General features: G+C 45.3%; 1 protein-coding gene across 1 annotated transcript; it reads right to left on the bottom strand.

Moving 5' to 3' along the window:
• Positions 1-408: 408 nt before the first annotated feature.
• TMEM215 (transmembrane protein 215) lies at positions 409-9,693 on the bottom strand. Its single transcript, XM_075128835.1, has one exon. The coding sequence runs from the start codon at positions 8,752-8,754 to the stop codon at positions 8,047-8,049; it is 708 nt and encodes a 235-aa protein (XP_074984936.1). The 5' UTR covers positions 8,755-9,693; the 3' UTR covers positions 409-8,046.
• Positions 9,694-14,443: the final 4,750 nt, after the last annotated feature.

The raw sequence follows: 14,443 nt of genomic DNA, 5'->3' as shown, positions 1-14,443 counted from the left end.
TCTGTAAAGCTCTGAAGAGCTAAGTGCTCTCCTATGACACAGATCTGTGAACAATCAGCTGGTGCAGAAGTTTTTGTGTAGAAAGGGGATACAATAGATGTTACACTTATGTTGATTGGTGATATTTTCCTCCTCTTTTTTAAAATATCTATTCCGTCTTTAAATTTGAAAGTAGTAGTGGATAGTGAGTCTTTCCAGTGTTAGGGCCTGATCCTGAGAGGGGTGGAGTACCCCCTGCAAGGTGCTCAGCACCCTCCACACTCTCTCCCAAGTGGGAGGTGAAGGTGCTCCATTGTTACTGGGGGCTCTCAGCCCTTCACAGGATTGGGCCCTCAGTGTTTGCAGTCATAGGAAAACAGCATATGTGGACAACAAGAATACCACTCTGTTTTTATGAAGTGTTGATATTCTGGTTACTGTTTATTACAATTTCATTTCAATACAGGCTATGTACAGGTAATGATGCACACAGGCATCGGAAATCAATAGGATGATACAAAGCTGAAAAAGAATTACAAAATTATGTAATATTTAACTAAACTGTCTGACTGCCAAAGACTGGATGGAACAATCAAACTATAAAATAATCACCAATGTTGTAACTTTATTGGTAAGTCAATTTTCCAGGTTTAGTAGTTCCCAGAGTTTATTCAGTCAAACCTAACACTGGGAAAACTTTCTTTTTTTCTTGAAATGGAGCACCTAGCTTCCACTGAAGACTTGGTAGCAACTACCTAACATTTAAGGTTGTGTTTATATTTTCTAGAGGTACTATGAAATCAAAGATTAGCCCCTGGGATATGTAGGTAGACCTAGCCTAGAGCGCCTCCCCAGCAGATCTGCAGCTCTCAAACTAAGGAGGCTGAAGCAGCTGCTCAGGAGGAAGGGACCCAATGTCAAGAGCCTTCCAACCATTCTGGGAAACTTTACAGAGCCAGACTGAACCTGATTATGCAGTACAAGTCCGATCCTGCTCTCATACTATTCCATGGTAATACTCCCATTGGCTTCAATCATGCAGGACGGACCCCCATTTCTGTGTGGATAGCTCCTGAGACAGGAGTCAGTGGGCTTTCCCTACATGGACTGCCAGAAGGTCAGACCTGAGGTGCTATGCAGATCACTCACTCGCACCCTCCCCAGTAACTTCCTGGTCACTATCAGTCCTTGCCTCAGAACCTTTTCTCAGCATGCCTTTCGGGGGGCAGGGCATCCTTTACATCTGGCAGAGCTAAGGACCGGCAGCCCTACATTGGTTGTTTTGTAAATAGCTGCTCCCTTCCTTCCAGCTATCCCAGTACGCTTGCCTCCTATGTTTTCCCTTTCTTCTCCCTGAGCAACTGGCCCGAACTGACACCCCTGGCATGAGCTTTGATCCCTAGGTTTAAAACAAATAATCAAATGCACTTTTTCTCCTCGGAGTTATAAATCAATTCAAAACAGCTGTGTGAGTTTGGTTGGCTTGAAAGCCCTGAGCAGCAAAATGCTTTGTAAAGCCACAAGGCTCTAGAAGAAGGCATATCAGTGCAGGCTGTTCCATAAGTGTATCAAGGGGTGGGATTTTTTTTACAGATTAAGTTTTGACACTGAATTAAAGCATAGGAATCCATTTGCTGTATTTATGAGTTCTGAAAAACAAAATGTCTACACCCCTGAATTTTAAAAAGAATTTGGTTTCTTGTGTGTTTTTGCATCGGGTGCTTCATGATGCACCAGTTGTTGGCTTAGAGACTGATCCTAGAGGTGCTGAGCACCCCCAATTTCAGTTTACTTAAATGGGAGTAAGGAAGAGGCACACTTTCTGCGGATCAGATGCATATTTTACATTCAATCTGTGATGTATTAACCCTTCCTGTCACCCTGGGAATAGATGAAAAATGGGGCCTGCCCCAGCCAATTCTACCTAAGGGCAAAAAGAAAGGCCTTGCCCCGGCCCAGAAAGGCATACGGATGCTGCTGAATCTGGCAAAGAGATAGAAAGTATACACAAAAATACACTGACTGGAGTGGAACACAATGAAACCGACACAATGAAAATAGAAAAAATGATGAAGCCGTGTATCCCTTTCTTTCACTTAGTGGATGGATGTTGCCTCTATTTATGCTTGCTCCAGGTTTTGGCCCACCTGGACAGTACATTAAAGGCCAGATTTTCAAAGAGCTCAGTTCCCATTCAGGCCCCTAAATCAAGTGGCCAGGTTTTCCAAAACCTTCAGCAGCTCCCAGTGTTCTCAATGGGGCAATGTGGGGATTGGTTTTCCGAGGAATTGCTGGGCGCTAAGCACTTTAGAAAATCTTGAGTGAAATCTTGGCCCCATTGAAGAAAACAGGAGTCTTGCCATTGGCTTCAGTGAGGCCAGTATTTCACCGCTGGTTATAATAGTACAGTCCTGCAGCCTTTAAATTCCACAGGTCTTGCAGGAGATATTCTGCCTAACAAGGCATATGCTGTTGAATAACATTTGAATTCCTACAAGGAGATTCTCCTTTCCTAAATGACAGGTGGGGTTTTAAAGCACCAGGAGTGTTGCGATGAATTCTGGATGTGTATTTAAACTTCCCCAAATCTTGGGGGAGTTCAGATCTAAGGGGTGGGGTAGTGTTATCTGAGCCCATCTCTAATGAATGTCACTGTGTTGCATCATATGACCCTGGTCTTACAAACAGATGCATCAGTGTAGATCCTTACACTTGTACGGAACATCCCTGAAGTCAATGGGACTCTATGCAAGCATAAGGTCTGTGAGTGCATCTGACAGCAGAATCAGGCCAATACCCATAACCTTCAGAGCTTGCTCCTCACTGTGTTACCTTCTGTGCATTTAAAAACAAAGGGAGCTAGAATCCACTTGGCTGGTAAAGGAAATGTAGTTCTGTCTCCTCTGCATTCTGCGGGGCTGACAGACTCAGGGTAACCTCAGGCATCACTAGAAAAAACATTGCCTCTGAATATCATAAATAAATCCTGGACTGGATTTTTGCACTCGTTGAAAATGGATGCAGAATGCAAGAGCATCCTGGTGTCATAATCCCATGGGAAAGACAAGTAACAAACATCAACACAACATATATCTGTCCCCATGGGAACTCCATGTACAGTGTCTGCAGATTAGAATCAGATTAGAAATATGAGGCATGTGACAAAAACCCCACGCGGGGAGTTGAGACAATACTTTCTAAAAAAAAGTCCTATTACATTTGATAGAAAACCCTTCTTTTAAAGCACTGATATTAGCAACTTGAAAACCCCTTTACAGCTGGGAGGACAAAGCTGGATCATTTCAGGCCAATGGTTTCTATCAACACGATGTGGCTCAAGCTTAGTAACATGGCGTGGAGGCGACTTCAATGATTACTGAAGGTGCTCAACCCTAACAAATGGTGCTCAGTACCTCATAAAATCCGGCCCCTAATGAGGCATGGTTATGACCATTTTGAAAACGAGACCTAAAGTGACTTAATTACTGATCATAATTTATCTATTTATTTTGATTGTTAGTTATAATTTGTGATTAAAATGTCCATAGGAGCATCGCTGTGAATAATGACAGAACAAGGAGTAATGGTCTCAAATTGCAGCGGGGGAGGTTTAGGTTGGATATTAGGAAAAGCTGTTTCACTAGGAGGGTGGTGAAGCACTGGAATGGGTTACCTAGGGAGGTGGTGGAATCTCCTTCCTTAGAGGTTTTTAAGGTCAGGCTTGACAAAGACCTGGCTGGGATAATTTAGTTGGGGATTGGTCCTGCTTTGAGCAGGGGGTTGGACTTAGACTCCTGAGGTCTCTTCCATCCCTAATCTTCTATGATTATATGATGCTTCACACACATGGAAAATACAAAGCCCATGCTCCAAGGAGTGACCATCTCAACCAGAGTGATGATTTATATCACCGTCTCAATTAGGCTGATGATGTAGGGACAGATTCTGCCACCCCGACATTGAGTAGTCCCTTATTCTATGAGTAGTCAGCTAGAAATCACTGGGGCTGTTCACAAACTAAGGTGTCACTCAACATGAGTAAGTGTCAGAAACTGGTCCTTAATGTAATAAGCCAAATTAGACTGCTCAAAACAAAGGCGTGGGATGAGGGAAGGAGAAGAAATTACATTAACAAACAAAAACAAAAATCACCAAGGGAAAGGGAAAAGTGCCATTGGGACAACATCATATTTCTATAAAACTCAGATCAGTTGTATGGATCCAGTCCTGAGCAGGACTCAGCACTGTCACCACTGAAGTCAACTCAGAGCGAAGGGCGCTCAGCACTTGCTAGGATCAGGCCACACATTGTGTTTTTGTTTCCTTTGTTTGCTTTCTAGACAATGATGAGGTGAAAATGCAATTACACTTGAGCAGAGACTAGAAAATTAATAGAGAATTATGGCTGCTGAAAAGGTTTCCTGGTTTTCTGTTAAAGAAACTGCATGTTTTGTTTTTTTTTTTGTAATGTAATCTGTGTGGATAAAAATGCTGCAAACAAACAAAATAAAATTAAATAAAGCAACACTTCAGACTATATAATGAACACAGTTGATTTGTGCATCACTTTTACATTACTTCAGAAAAAAATAATACCCATCAGTGCAGAAGTTACAATAAATGCTACAATAAAAATTAGATTTTATAAATCTTAAAAATCTGTCTTGAGTGCTTTATCACCTGATCTCTACAAAGACAATTTGCCTATGCTCTGCTTGTCTTGTGTGTAAACAGAGGGCTTTAATCTCCAGGATTATCAGTTTGGCACTTTTCATGGACACTAAGGGCTTGAACCAAAGCTTACCAAAGTCAGTGGAAAGGGTCACAGTCAGTGTTTTGGGTTTTGGATCAGACCCTAGAGACATTTTTTTTTAAATGGCCAATTTATCCCTGATTTCACTCTATTCCGTTAATTAAAAGTAATACTGAACATGGGAAAAGGAAAGATTCTCAAGTAGAGAGATTTCAGAGAAGGTTTGTCCATATTCCTTTGGTTTCAAATTCCTATTTGTGCTTATGTTAAATGACCTATAAATACTCTTTAAACTTAACATGTAAAATCCTGGACCCATTGACTTCAATGGAGCCAGGATTCCATCCATAATCTTCACTATTTTTAACATTCAATTTTTTAAAATTGTGAGTAACTTTCATTGCCATAAAAATCTGCTTTCATTAATGAAAAAGCAAAACCCTGAGGTCTAACAGTCTGAATGGAATATAGTTCATGACTCAAAGTTGCTTGATTGCATATTATATCTTTGTCATGCCATTTGCCATTAGAATTTATTGCCTAGCCTTATGAGAGACCTTTCTAATATGTTTCAAATGTGTGGTTTGGCAGACAGCATTTAAACCTAAGCAAAAAAAACATTCAACCTCTTCTTCATACATATTTGCAGAACTGTCCTAATCGGTGTTCTGCATGGGCTACTTATTTGCTACCAAACACAATGCAAAGGGTTGTTTACATTGTAGTCTCTACAATTCAGGACTCAGTTATCTGAGAGGTTGCCTTTCTGCTGGTGGGCCTGATCTCAAGTGGTGCTAAGCACCTCTTGCACAATATTGAACATCCTCAACTACCACTGATGGGGGCTGAAGGCACTCAGAATGCCATATTCTGCACCATGCGAGTCAGTTGGATTTTAGCTATTGACTTTAATGGGAGCAGGATCTGGCTTTCAGCACCATCCAGGAGATGCTCAGCACCTTGCAAGATCAGGCCCTATATTCTGTTATGGTGATTAAGATCTCTTGAGCTATTCTTGGAGACAATCCCTGGAGTGTCTTTGTCCAGGGCTGGAAGTTGAACATATTCAGTTGAGGGTCTCTCTCTGTGGGACTCATTTACTCTGACAAAAGCTCGAGTTTTGCAAATACGAGTTCCTGAACTACACACCACAGCAGCAAGACCTATGGTGTATTAATATTAACTGGCTTTACTTGACTGAGACTAACCTGCATTTGTTTTATTTGTTTGAATAGCACCCAGATGCCACAGCAATGGGCAATCTGTGAAAAATCAGTACATAAATGTGTAAATAAAATAAACAATGTTACGTTTAGTGCACCAGAGAGAAGCAGAGAATGCCCATGCTGGGAAATCTTCCGAAACCTCCCTTTGGCAATCTCCTTTGAGCTGGTTGTCTGTAACAATTTGAGAGCAGTTTCCAAATGGATGGACCCTCAGGATGCCTGAGGTTTCCTTTCATTTTCCAAATAATTGCACAGACATAATGAGGAGTTGTTCAGCTTTCAATCTCTCAGTGGAAAATTCCAGAGCAGTTTCTGCAGAATATTCCCAGGGTCCTGTTAGCCAGGGATGGCTTCTTTTTACACTGGTAGGTCAATAAGTCTGTCTGGTGCAAATTATGGTTTATTAAAAATAACTAAAGCAAGAACTGTTATTAAGACTTCCAACAGGGCTAGACTTTTTAGAGCGGTTGTTGAGCATTTTGTTATGGAAATCAAGGCTTTGCCTGTGAAATGCTAACAAATTATTTTATGCTTCAGCAAACATTTTTTTCTAAAAGTTTAACCCTTATATTGGCTGTATAGATTACATGTATATATATATATATATATATTATATCTATACTATCTCATATGGTAATATACACGTTAGAATATGTGTAATCTGTAGTACGTTTATGTAATTTGTATTATATATGTGTGTGCAGTCTGCAGGTTCTGAAGGGTTAACCACTATGCTTTCACATCAGTCAGGTCATGGTTCCAGTATTATGCATCTGTGATCAGTGAACTAGTTAACAAAACATACCGCATGGTTGTGGAAAAATCATGCCAACCATATTTCTCTAGTCTCCCCCACCTTAAAAATGGCTTTCATAATATTGAATAAAATATCATTATTCAAGATCCATAGATAAACATCTGGAGTTTTTGAAAAGGTATGTGAGGATGACACTTCATAGAATATCAGGGTTGGAAGGGACCTCAGGAGGTCATCTAGTCCAACCCCCTGCTCAAAGCAGGACCAATCCCCAATTTTTGCCCCAGATCCCAAATGGCCCCCTCAAAGACTGAACTCACAACCTGGGTTTAGCAGGCCAATGCTCAAACCACTGAGCTATCCCTCCCCTGCAAAGAGCCTGATCCAGCTTCTGTTACAGCCAATAGGAGTCTGTTGACTTCAGTGGGAGTTGGATCAGGCCCTAAATCTCCAAGTGATTATATGTATATATATATATATAATCTCCCAAATCCAGTTACCCCTGCTGCTAAGTCTCTGCAATGATTTTATCAATATCTTGTTATAAAGTACAGCTGTAAGTGCCACACATATTAGAAAGACTTTGGTGGATTCATTAACAAATAAGAATGAAGCAAAATAGCCAAACACTTGTACCTTTGATATGACTGCTGGTAGATTTGCCTTCAAAAATTCTCTCTATCCTAGTCCCCTTCCTCGACTCAGGAGGCTTGCAGGGTAATAGCCTACAATGTTGCTCTTTGATTTCCTAAAACAAGGTCATGTAAAATCTAATAAGAGCGGAAAACTGAAGTCAGTTTTTGCCTGCCTGAAGACTGATTGAACTGAAAAGCTTTTCTAAAAGCTTAACATCAGACAGCCAACTAATTCAACTGCATGTTGGCTTCTGTCAATTCCTTCAGAAATAAAGGAAGTGACACTATTCCTAAGATCCACTCATCCATATTGCATGTTATTTTACACAGGGAGCTCCAGACTTTTGATTCTTGCCTTGATTTTAGCAGACAGTCAATGCCTTCATCTTGCCAACTTGTCCAAGAGCTGGGGTCTTGGGAGAGAGGGTGTCTAGACAAAATATTCAGCACTGACATTTTTTAAAAAAATCAAAATTGATTTTCACAAAGAAGAAGGAGTTCTTAGCCTTAAACATGCTTATTTACTTACAGAAAGTATTTCAGGCACAAAAGGTTTGAGCATCAGTCACATACCAGGTTACATTTGTAATAGTATGAGGAGTGTTCCATGCAGTGCAATCAGCTACTTTTCCCTATTAAGAGCTGAAAGACGTAGAGTCTGTAAAAATACATAGAGATATATAAAATGTGCATCATTCAAACTATAGTCTCATGGTCCGAGCTGACTCTAGTAGGGTTTATATAACAACAATATCTGTCGTAAGGGCTATTCTCATTGTAGGAACAGACAATTATACTGTCTTTTGGAGCCACAAAAATGTTGTCCTCTGTGTCAGGGCAGGCAACACTGTCCCAGGGAGGAGAACTCTTCTTTTCCAAGGCACTGTAAGTGGGACCCTCTCCCACTAGCACGTTCCCTGGCATCTCCGTGGAGCAGATCTCCAGGTATCTCAGCATCTCTTCCTGGTCCACCCTTTTGATCAGGCTCTTGCATTCTCCCGTGGTGGTGGTGGTTGTGGTGGTGGTGCAGATGGACACAGAGTCCTCTCCCTTCGGCACTTTCCTGTCCTTTAGGTATGCCTTCTTGGCTAGCTCATCGCAGCTGCTTTTGCCCGATTCCAGATCCGAGGGCGTTCTCAGCAGCTCCACCACTTCCTTGTCTTTCGCCTTCTTGCTGCAGGGTCGCTTGTTGTCAGGCCATTTGGTGCAGCCATCTGTTTTCCTCGTTAGTGCAATGGCAGCGATGCCCGGCAAGCAAATAGCAGGTCCTATTGCCAGGAGGGGGATGTCTCCCAGGGTCTCCCCTTTCATCCCAGATACGGTAAACATGAAGCCAAAAACAAGGAAGACGCTGACCAAAGCCACCACTAGTCCCGTCCTAGGGTTAATGTCGTCTGGTCTCATGGCTCCTCACACCATGCAGATCATCCGACCGCTCTCCTTCAAAGGCAGTGCAAAGCTGATGAGGCTTATGAGCCTGCCTTTGAGAGCTTTCCTCTGGAGGGATTTGCTGCAATAAACACACAATTAAAAAGTTTCCATAAAAAACCAAAAGCAGATCCTGTTACTCTCGCCACCGTCTTCCCGGGAGAAATGGGTCAATGGGGAAATCCCATGCAGTCCCCCTAAAAATATCCCAGCGCTTCTGCCAGGCAGGGCTGGCTGGCTTCCCCCGAGTGAGGATGCTGCACCAGGCTAAAAGGGCTCGTTGTAATCTTACCCGGACAGTCCCGTGGGCCTCTGAGGCTCTTTTTTGGATCCTAGGCCAGATCAACCAAGAGGAGATGCATTAAGAGCAATTGTAGTGCATAAAAAACCGAAGCAGTGAGTTATAGGGCATATGTGCGTGCATGCCAGAGACAGAGGGGGATGGACTTAGATCCTGGAAAGAGACAGAGACTCCAGGCTTCTAGTGTTACAGCCGATGAAAGAAAAGCCCAGGAACGGGCTAAGGACTGGGAGAAATGGGTCAGGAAATAGACGTCTCCCAGGAGCTTCCATCACATGGGTATGGGAGGGTGCTTACTAGCCCCTCAGGGGAGTTCATAAATCAGCGGAGTTGTACCGCAATGAGCAGGTGCTCATCGGCAAGGAAAACACTGCGAATTCCTCCCAAAGCTTTGCTTTTCCAAAGGGGGGAGCAGGGCTGTCTGCGGGTGCCACGATCCCGTTGCGAGAGAGATGATCGCTGCCCTTTCCGAGCCAACGCACCCACAATGGGGCAGCGGACGGGCATGTGACCTTTGCAGCCTGCTAGCCGCGCGGCGCCCTGGGCACCCTGAGCTCGCGCTCCTGTGTCCCTGCAAGTTCCCACCGGGAGGGTGTTCCTGCAAATTCCCACTGTGTGTGTGTGTGTGTGTGTGTGTCCCTGCAAATTCCCACTGTGTGTGTGTGTGTCCCTGCAAATTCCCACTCGAGGGGGGGGGGGGTGTCCCTGCAAATTCCCACTGGATGGGGGAATCCGTGCAAATTCCCACTGGGTTGTGTGTTTGTGTGTCTCTGCAAATTCCCACTGGTGCGTTGGGGGGGGGGTCCTGCAAGTTCCCACTAGAGGGGTGTGTGTGGGGGTGAGACCCTGCAAATTCCCACTAGAGTCTGGGAGCTTTGCTTGAGTAGGATTCCCCCCTCCCCCAGCCTGTTTCATTAAGTGCAGCTCAAGATCCGAGATTCCCCCCCCCCCAAGCTGGTTAGTTTTCAAACCAATGAGCAGCGAGCGACGGCAGGAGCCAAGGGGTCGCTCAGCTGCCCTCCACGTGTCCCCCTCGCCCCCACCCAGAGGTTAGGTGCTGCCGGAGGGAGGGAGCGGGAGACGAAGGACAGCCCGCCCCGCACGCCTCGCTCCCCGGGAAGCGCTGCCTCGTGGCACTGCTGGGGTGGGAGCCCCAGCTCAGCGACCCGAAACGCAGCCGGGGAATCCCGCCTGCCCAGCCAGCGGGGCGGCCCGGGGCGCTGCCCGGCCCCCGCCGCCGCGAGACCAGCTCAGCGGCAGGGCAGCGGCGCGGGGCGCAGCCCCGGAGCCCCAGAGCAGGTGTGTCAGTGACGAGGCGCGTGCCTGCCCCTCCCCCCCCCCGGCCCCGCGCGCCTTGCGCGTGCAGGGCTCACCTCCGCCAGGTGCCCCGGCCATGGCAGAGACTGAGGTCTGGTGCAGCGCTCAGCGCAGGCTGCCTGCGGGGGGAACTGGGGGGGGGGACGGACGGGACGGGACGAAGGTATGCGCTGAGGGGGGAGTTGGGGCTGTACCCCCCACCACTCCCCGAATTCCATCCTCAGTCTCCTCTGTAGCATGAACCCCCCCACAAAGAAAATGGGGGAGGGGCATTTGCTTCAGCCCTGTGCCAAGGGGTATGAGAGAGGCAAGGGGGATGCGCTGGTATCTTCCCTTGGACCAATTTGATGGAGAGAGAGAGGGAGAAACTTTCCAGCCCCACAGAGCTCTTCAGCTCTGCCCCCTCTCCCCTCCAGCACAGACAATGGAGGCTCTAGTCCCAGAGGCACCCTTCGTCGCTTTCCCTGGGGGCGTCCCGCCTGCCTGTAGGGGGCTGGCTCCTGCCTGCTTTGGTGGGTGGCTCAGAACTCTGCAAAACACAGCCAAGTGGGGCCAGGGGAGCTACCAGTACAATAGGCAGTGATCCCAATGAGCTCCTGATACAGCCTGGCTGTGGGATCCCCCCTCCCTCCATGCTGACCCACTTCTGTCAAGGGAGCCCCCTGAGGAATTCATGGGACTGGGGGGGGTCCAACCGGGCAGTCTTTACTTGGGTACAACGGCCTGGGACCTCCGTGGCCTTTAATGCACTGGCTTTGGCAACAGTTGTGCCTCCTTATGCTGCTAGAACTAGATTGGCATTAATATTGTTCGATCATGCTGCGAGGCCAGCCTGACTTTGCTGCATAGATGCACCATCTCAGCTTCCAGGCTGGTGCCACAATGGCTGGGCATATCTCCCTCCCACCACCCCCATGGCTGAGTGAACCTCCTTCCCTGAAAACGCCTGGTGTGATTTTGCAAAAGCACACAGCACTGACTGAACGCTGATCCCATGACAGTCAGTGGGAGTCTTGCCGTGGACTTCAATGGGAGCAGATACTGGGTCAAGGCTGAAGGCTTTTGAAAAGCCCACCCAGCGGTATGATTATTTGTCGCTCGCTCTCCCCCACCCTCACTTGCTCATTTTCACCAGGCTGGGGAGAGTCCCTTTTCAACTGGGTGTTCCAGTTGAAAACCAGACACCTGGCAACTCTAGGTGGATGAGACAAACAAGAAGGTGGGGGTGGGGAGGACAGGACAAGATAAAACAAGATAAAAGGCTGTTTTGGCCCACACAAGCTTATGGCTGCTGTGCTTAGCCAGGCTGTAGTAGGAACCGCAACTCACCACCTGCCCAGCCATTATCAGATGGCAGTCTTCTCTATGTACTGTGACATAGGGCCATAAAGAAAGTAGTACTTGGTAAGAAATGACTTGGAGTTTGTCTGGCGTGTAAAGGGCAGCATGGGAGAAAGCATGAAAGTGCTTGTAAGAAATGTGGACAAATGCGGGATTGGGCTAGTATCACTGGCAGAGCAAAGGTTGGCAGTGCTAAGCTAATAGGATAGATAGCTCAGGCCTAAACTGTGGCTGTCTTTGAAGGCTAGGACGAGAAGGTTGTGAATGATGCATTAGAAGAGGGGGACTCAGTGGAAAGACTTGAAGAGGGATTAACATAGCAAGGGTGGAAGATGATAGTGGCAGCAGCATTTTGAATTGAATTGACAGGGGCAGATTTTCAGATATCGAGGTCAGGCAGGAAGATATCAATGTATTCAAAGCGTAAGATGATTAGGACTTACACAGTGTGGGTAGAGCTGAAAGAAAGGCTCTTGGAGATGTGTATGAAGAAACAAAATGTAGACACTACCTGGATGTGAGTCAACAGTGTGCCCTTGTTGCCAAGAAGGCTAACGGCATATTGGGCTGCATTAGTAGGAGCATTGCCAGCAGATAGAGGGGAATAATCACTTCCCTCAATTTGACACTGGTGAGGCCACATCTGGATAGTGAGTCCAGTTTTGGGCCCCCCACTACAGAAAGGCTGTGGACAAATTGGAGAAAGTCCAGCGGAGGGCAACGAAAATGGTTAGGGGACTGGGGCACATGACTTACGAGGAGAGGCTGACGGAACTGGGCTTATTTAGTCTGCAGAAGAGTGAAGGGGGATTTGATAGCAGCCTTCCACTACCTGAAGGGGGGTTTCAAAGAGGATGGAGCTCGGCTGTTCTCAGCGGTGGCAGCTAACAGAACAAGGAGCAATGGTCTCAAGTTGCAGTGTGGGAGGTCTAGGTTGGATATTAGGAAACACTATTTCACTAGGAGGGTGGTGAAGCACTGGAATGGGTTACCTAGGGAGGTGGTGGAATCTCCATCCTCAGAGGTTTTTAAGGCCCGGCTTGATAAAGCTCTGGCTGGGATGATTTAGTTGGTGTTGGTCCTGCTTTGAGCAGGGGGCTGGACTAGATGACCTCCTAAGGTCTCTTCCAACCCTAATCTTCTATGATTCTGTGATATAGTGTAGACAAAACTGAGATTATAGGCTTGTGTGAAACATACATTAATTACAAAATTCTTCCACGTGGTTTGCACCCATCAAAGTAGTTCATTATTATACCTGATTTGATCATGTGAATATCTTCTGTATAAGGTTGATGAAGCAGAAGAATTTCACATGACATGGGAAGAACTTTTCTCTTATCTAAAGGAAACATGGATTACAAGTGAGAGGTTCATGAGATCTCTACGGAGGAAACTCATGCAGTGATCCAGAACTTTGTTTTTCATAGATTGTAAGTCCAGAATGGACCATTCTGAACATCTAGTCTGACCTGCATAACACAGGCCATGGAATCTCACTCAGTAGTTCTTAGAGCTAGCTGGTAACTTCTGGCTGAGCTAGAGTATATCTTTTAGGAAGACATCAGTGTTCATTCAGAGCCTTTGAATGATGGAGAATCTACCATGTATCAAGGTAAGTTAATTTTCACTTCTGCTACCAGGAGTTTCACGGGATTTGAACCTCTGGCACTGTAAACAAGAACCCAATCCCTTCGCTCACATTTTTGCAAAGCACGTATTTGTTACTTGTTTGTATCCTATAGTATTCTTACACAGAACTTTTACTTCATTGTTAAAACCAATAGAGACACATAAAAAACAAGCACATAGTTACCTTTTAGCATGCAACCAGTCCCATTGACTTGAAGCCAATACATTATGCATGGAGCTGTACCCATATACAGTTGTTGGGAATGTGGCCCAGTATTGTATACAATATATATATTGAATGGCTGTTAAGATTTCACGGTTATTAGTCGCCAGAGCTGAAAGCACCTAATGTAGAAAATACTAACACAAAGCAAAACAAAACTCTCTGTGAATGACAACTTGGCCATGATCCTATCCTATCTACCCACTTGGCTGGGATTCTTAAAAAGGGAAAACTGAAAAACTGCATCAAAGGAGCAGAAGACTTGCAGAAATCTAGACACTATTAGTGATCTCAGCAAAAAAAAATGTTATCAGAATACTGCAAGAAATGCAGAGGATGTCAGAAGATGAAACAAACAAAACTGACCCTTCAAATTTAAGGGACAGGGTTACTGAGATGGAAAGAGAATAGCCACTTTAGAGGACAAGGATCCTTTTAGCAGAAAAACCCTTATAGAAAGTGTCAGAACAAAGATGGAACTAAGCAGGACAAATTTAATTCAGAATACAGTTCAAAGAAGGGACAACAGCATAAAGATCATAGCTTTCCCAGATGGGGTAGAGAGGGAGACCCAAAAGACTGTTCAGAAACCATCCCTGATCAAATTGCTAAATTTATCCAAGAATTTTTAACCTAGAAATTGGGGGGAGGGCTCATTGATCTCTCACACAAGTGACAGTAACTGAGATTGTTTATTAAATTACTCTTGGGGTTACACCTAAGAAGAAAAGTAAGCTCTTTGGGGTAGGGACTGTCTTTTTGTTCATTTTTTGTGCAAATCCTAGCACCTTCGGGTCCCGTGGCATTACAGGGGCTTGTCATCCTGCAATACAAGTAATTGATTGTTGCTT

The sequence above is a fragment of the Caretta caretta genome, chromosome 5 (assembly GCF_965140235.1).
Source record: "Caretta caretta isolate rCarCar2 chromosome 5, rCarCar1.hap1, whole genome shotgun sequence".
Lineage (NCBI taxonomy): Eukaryota > Metazoa > Chordata > Testudines > Cheloniidae > Caretta > Caretta caretta.
Note: the sequence above shows the minus strand (reverse complement) of the source record. Positions and strands in the feature narration are given on the sequence as shown.

What these genes read in the sequence shown, in the direction of transcription:
- TMEM215 (XM_075128835.1), bottom strand. Translation starts at nt 8,754, where the DNA reads ATGAGACCAGACGACATTAACCCTAGGACGGGACTAGTGGTGGCTTTG.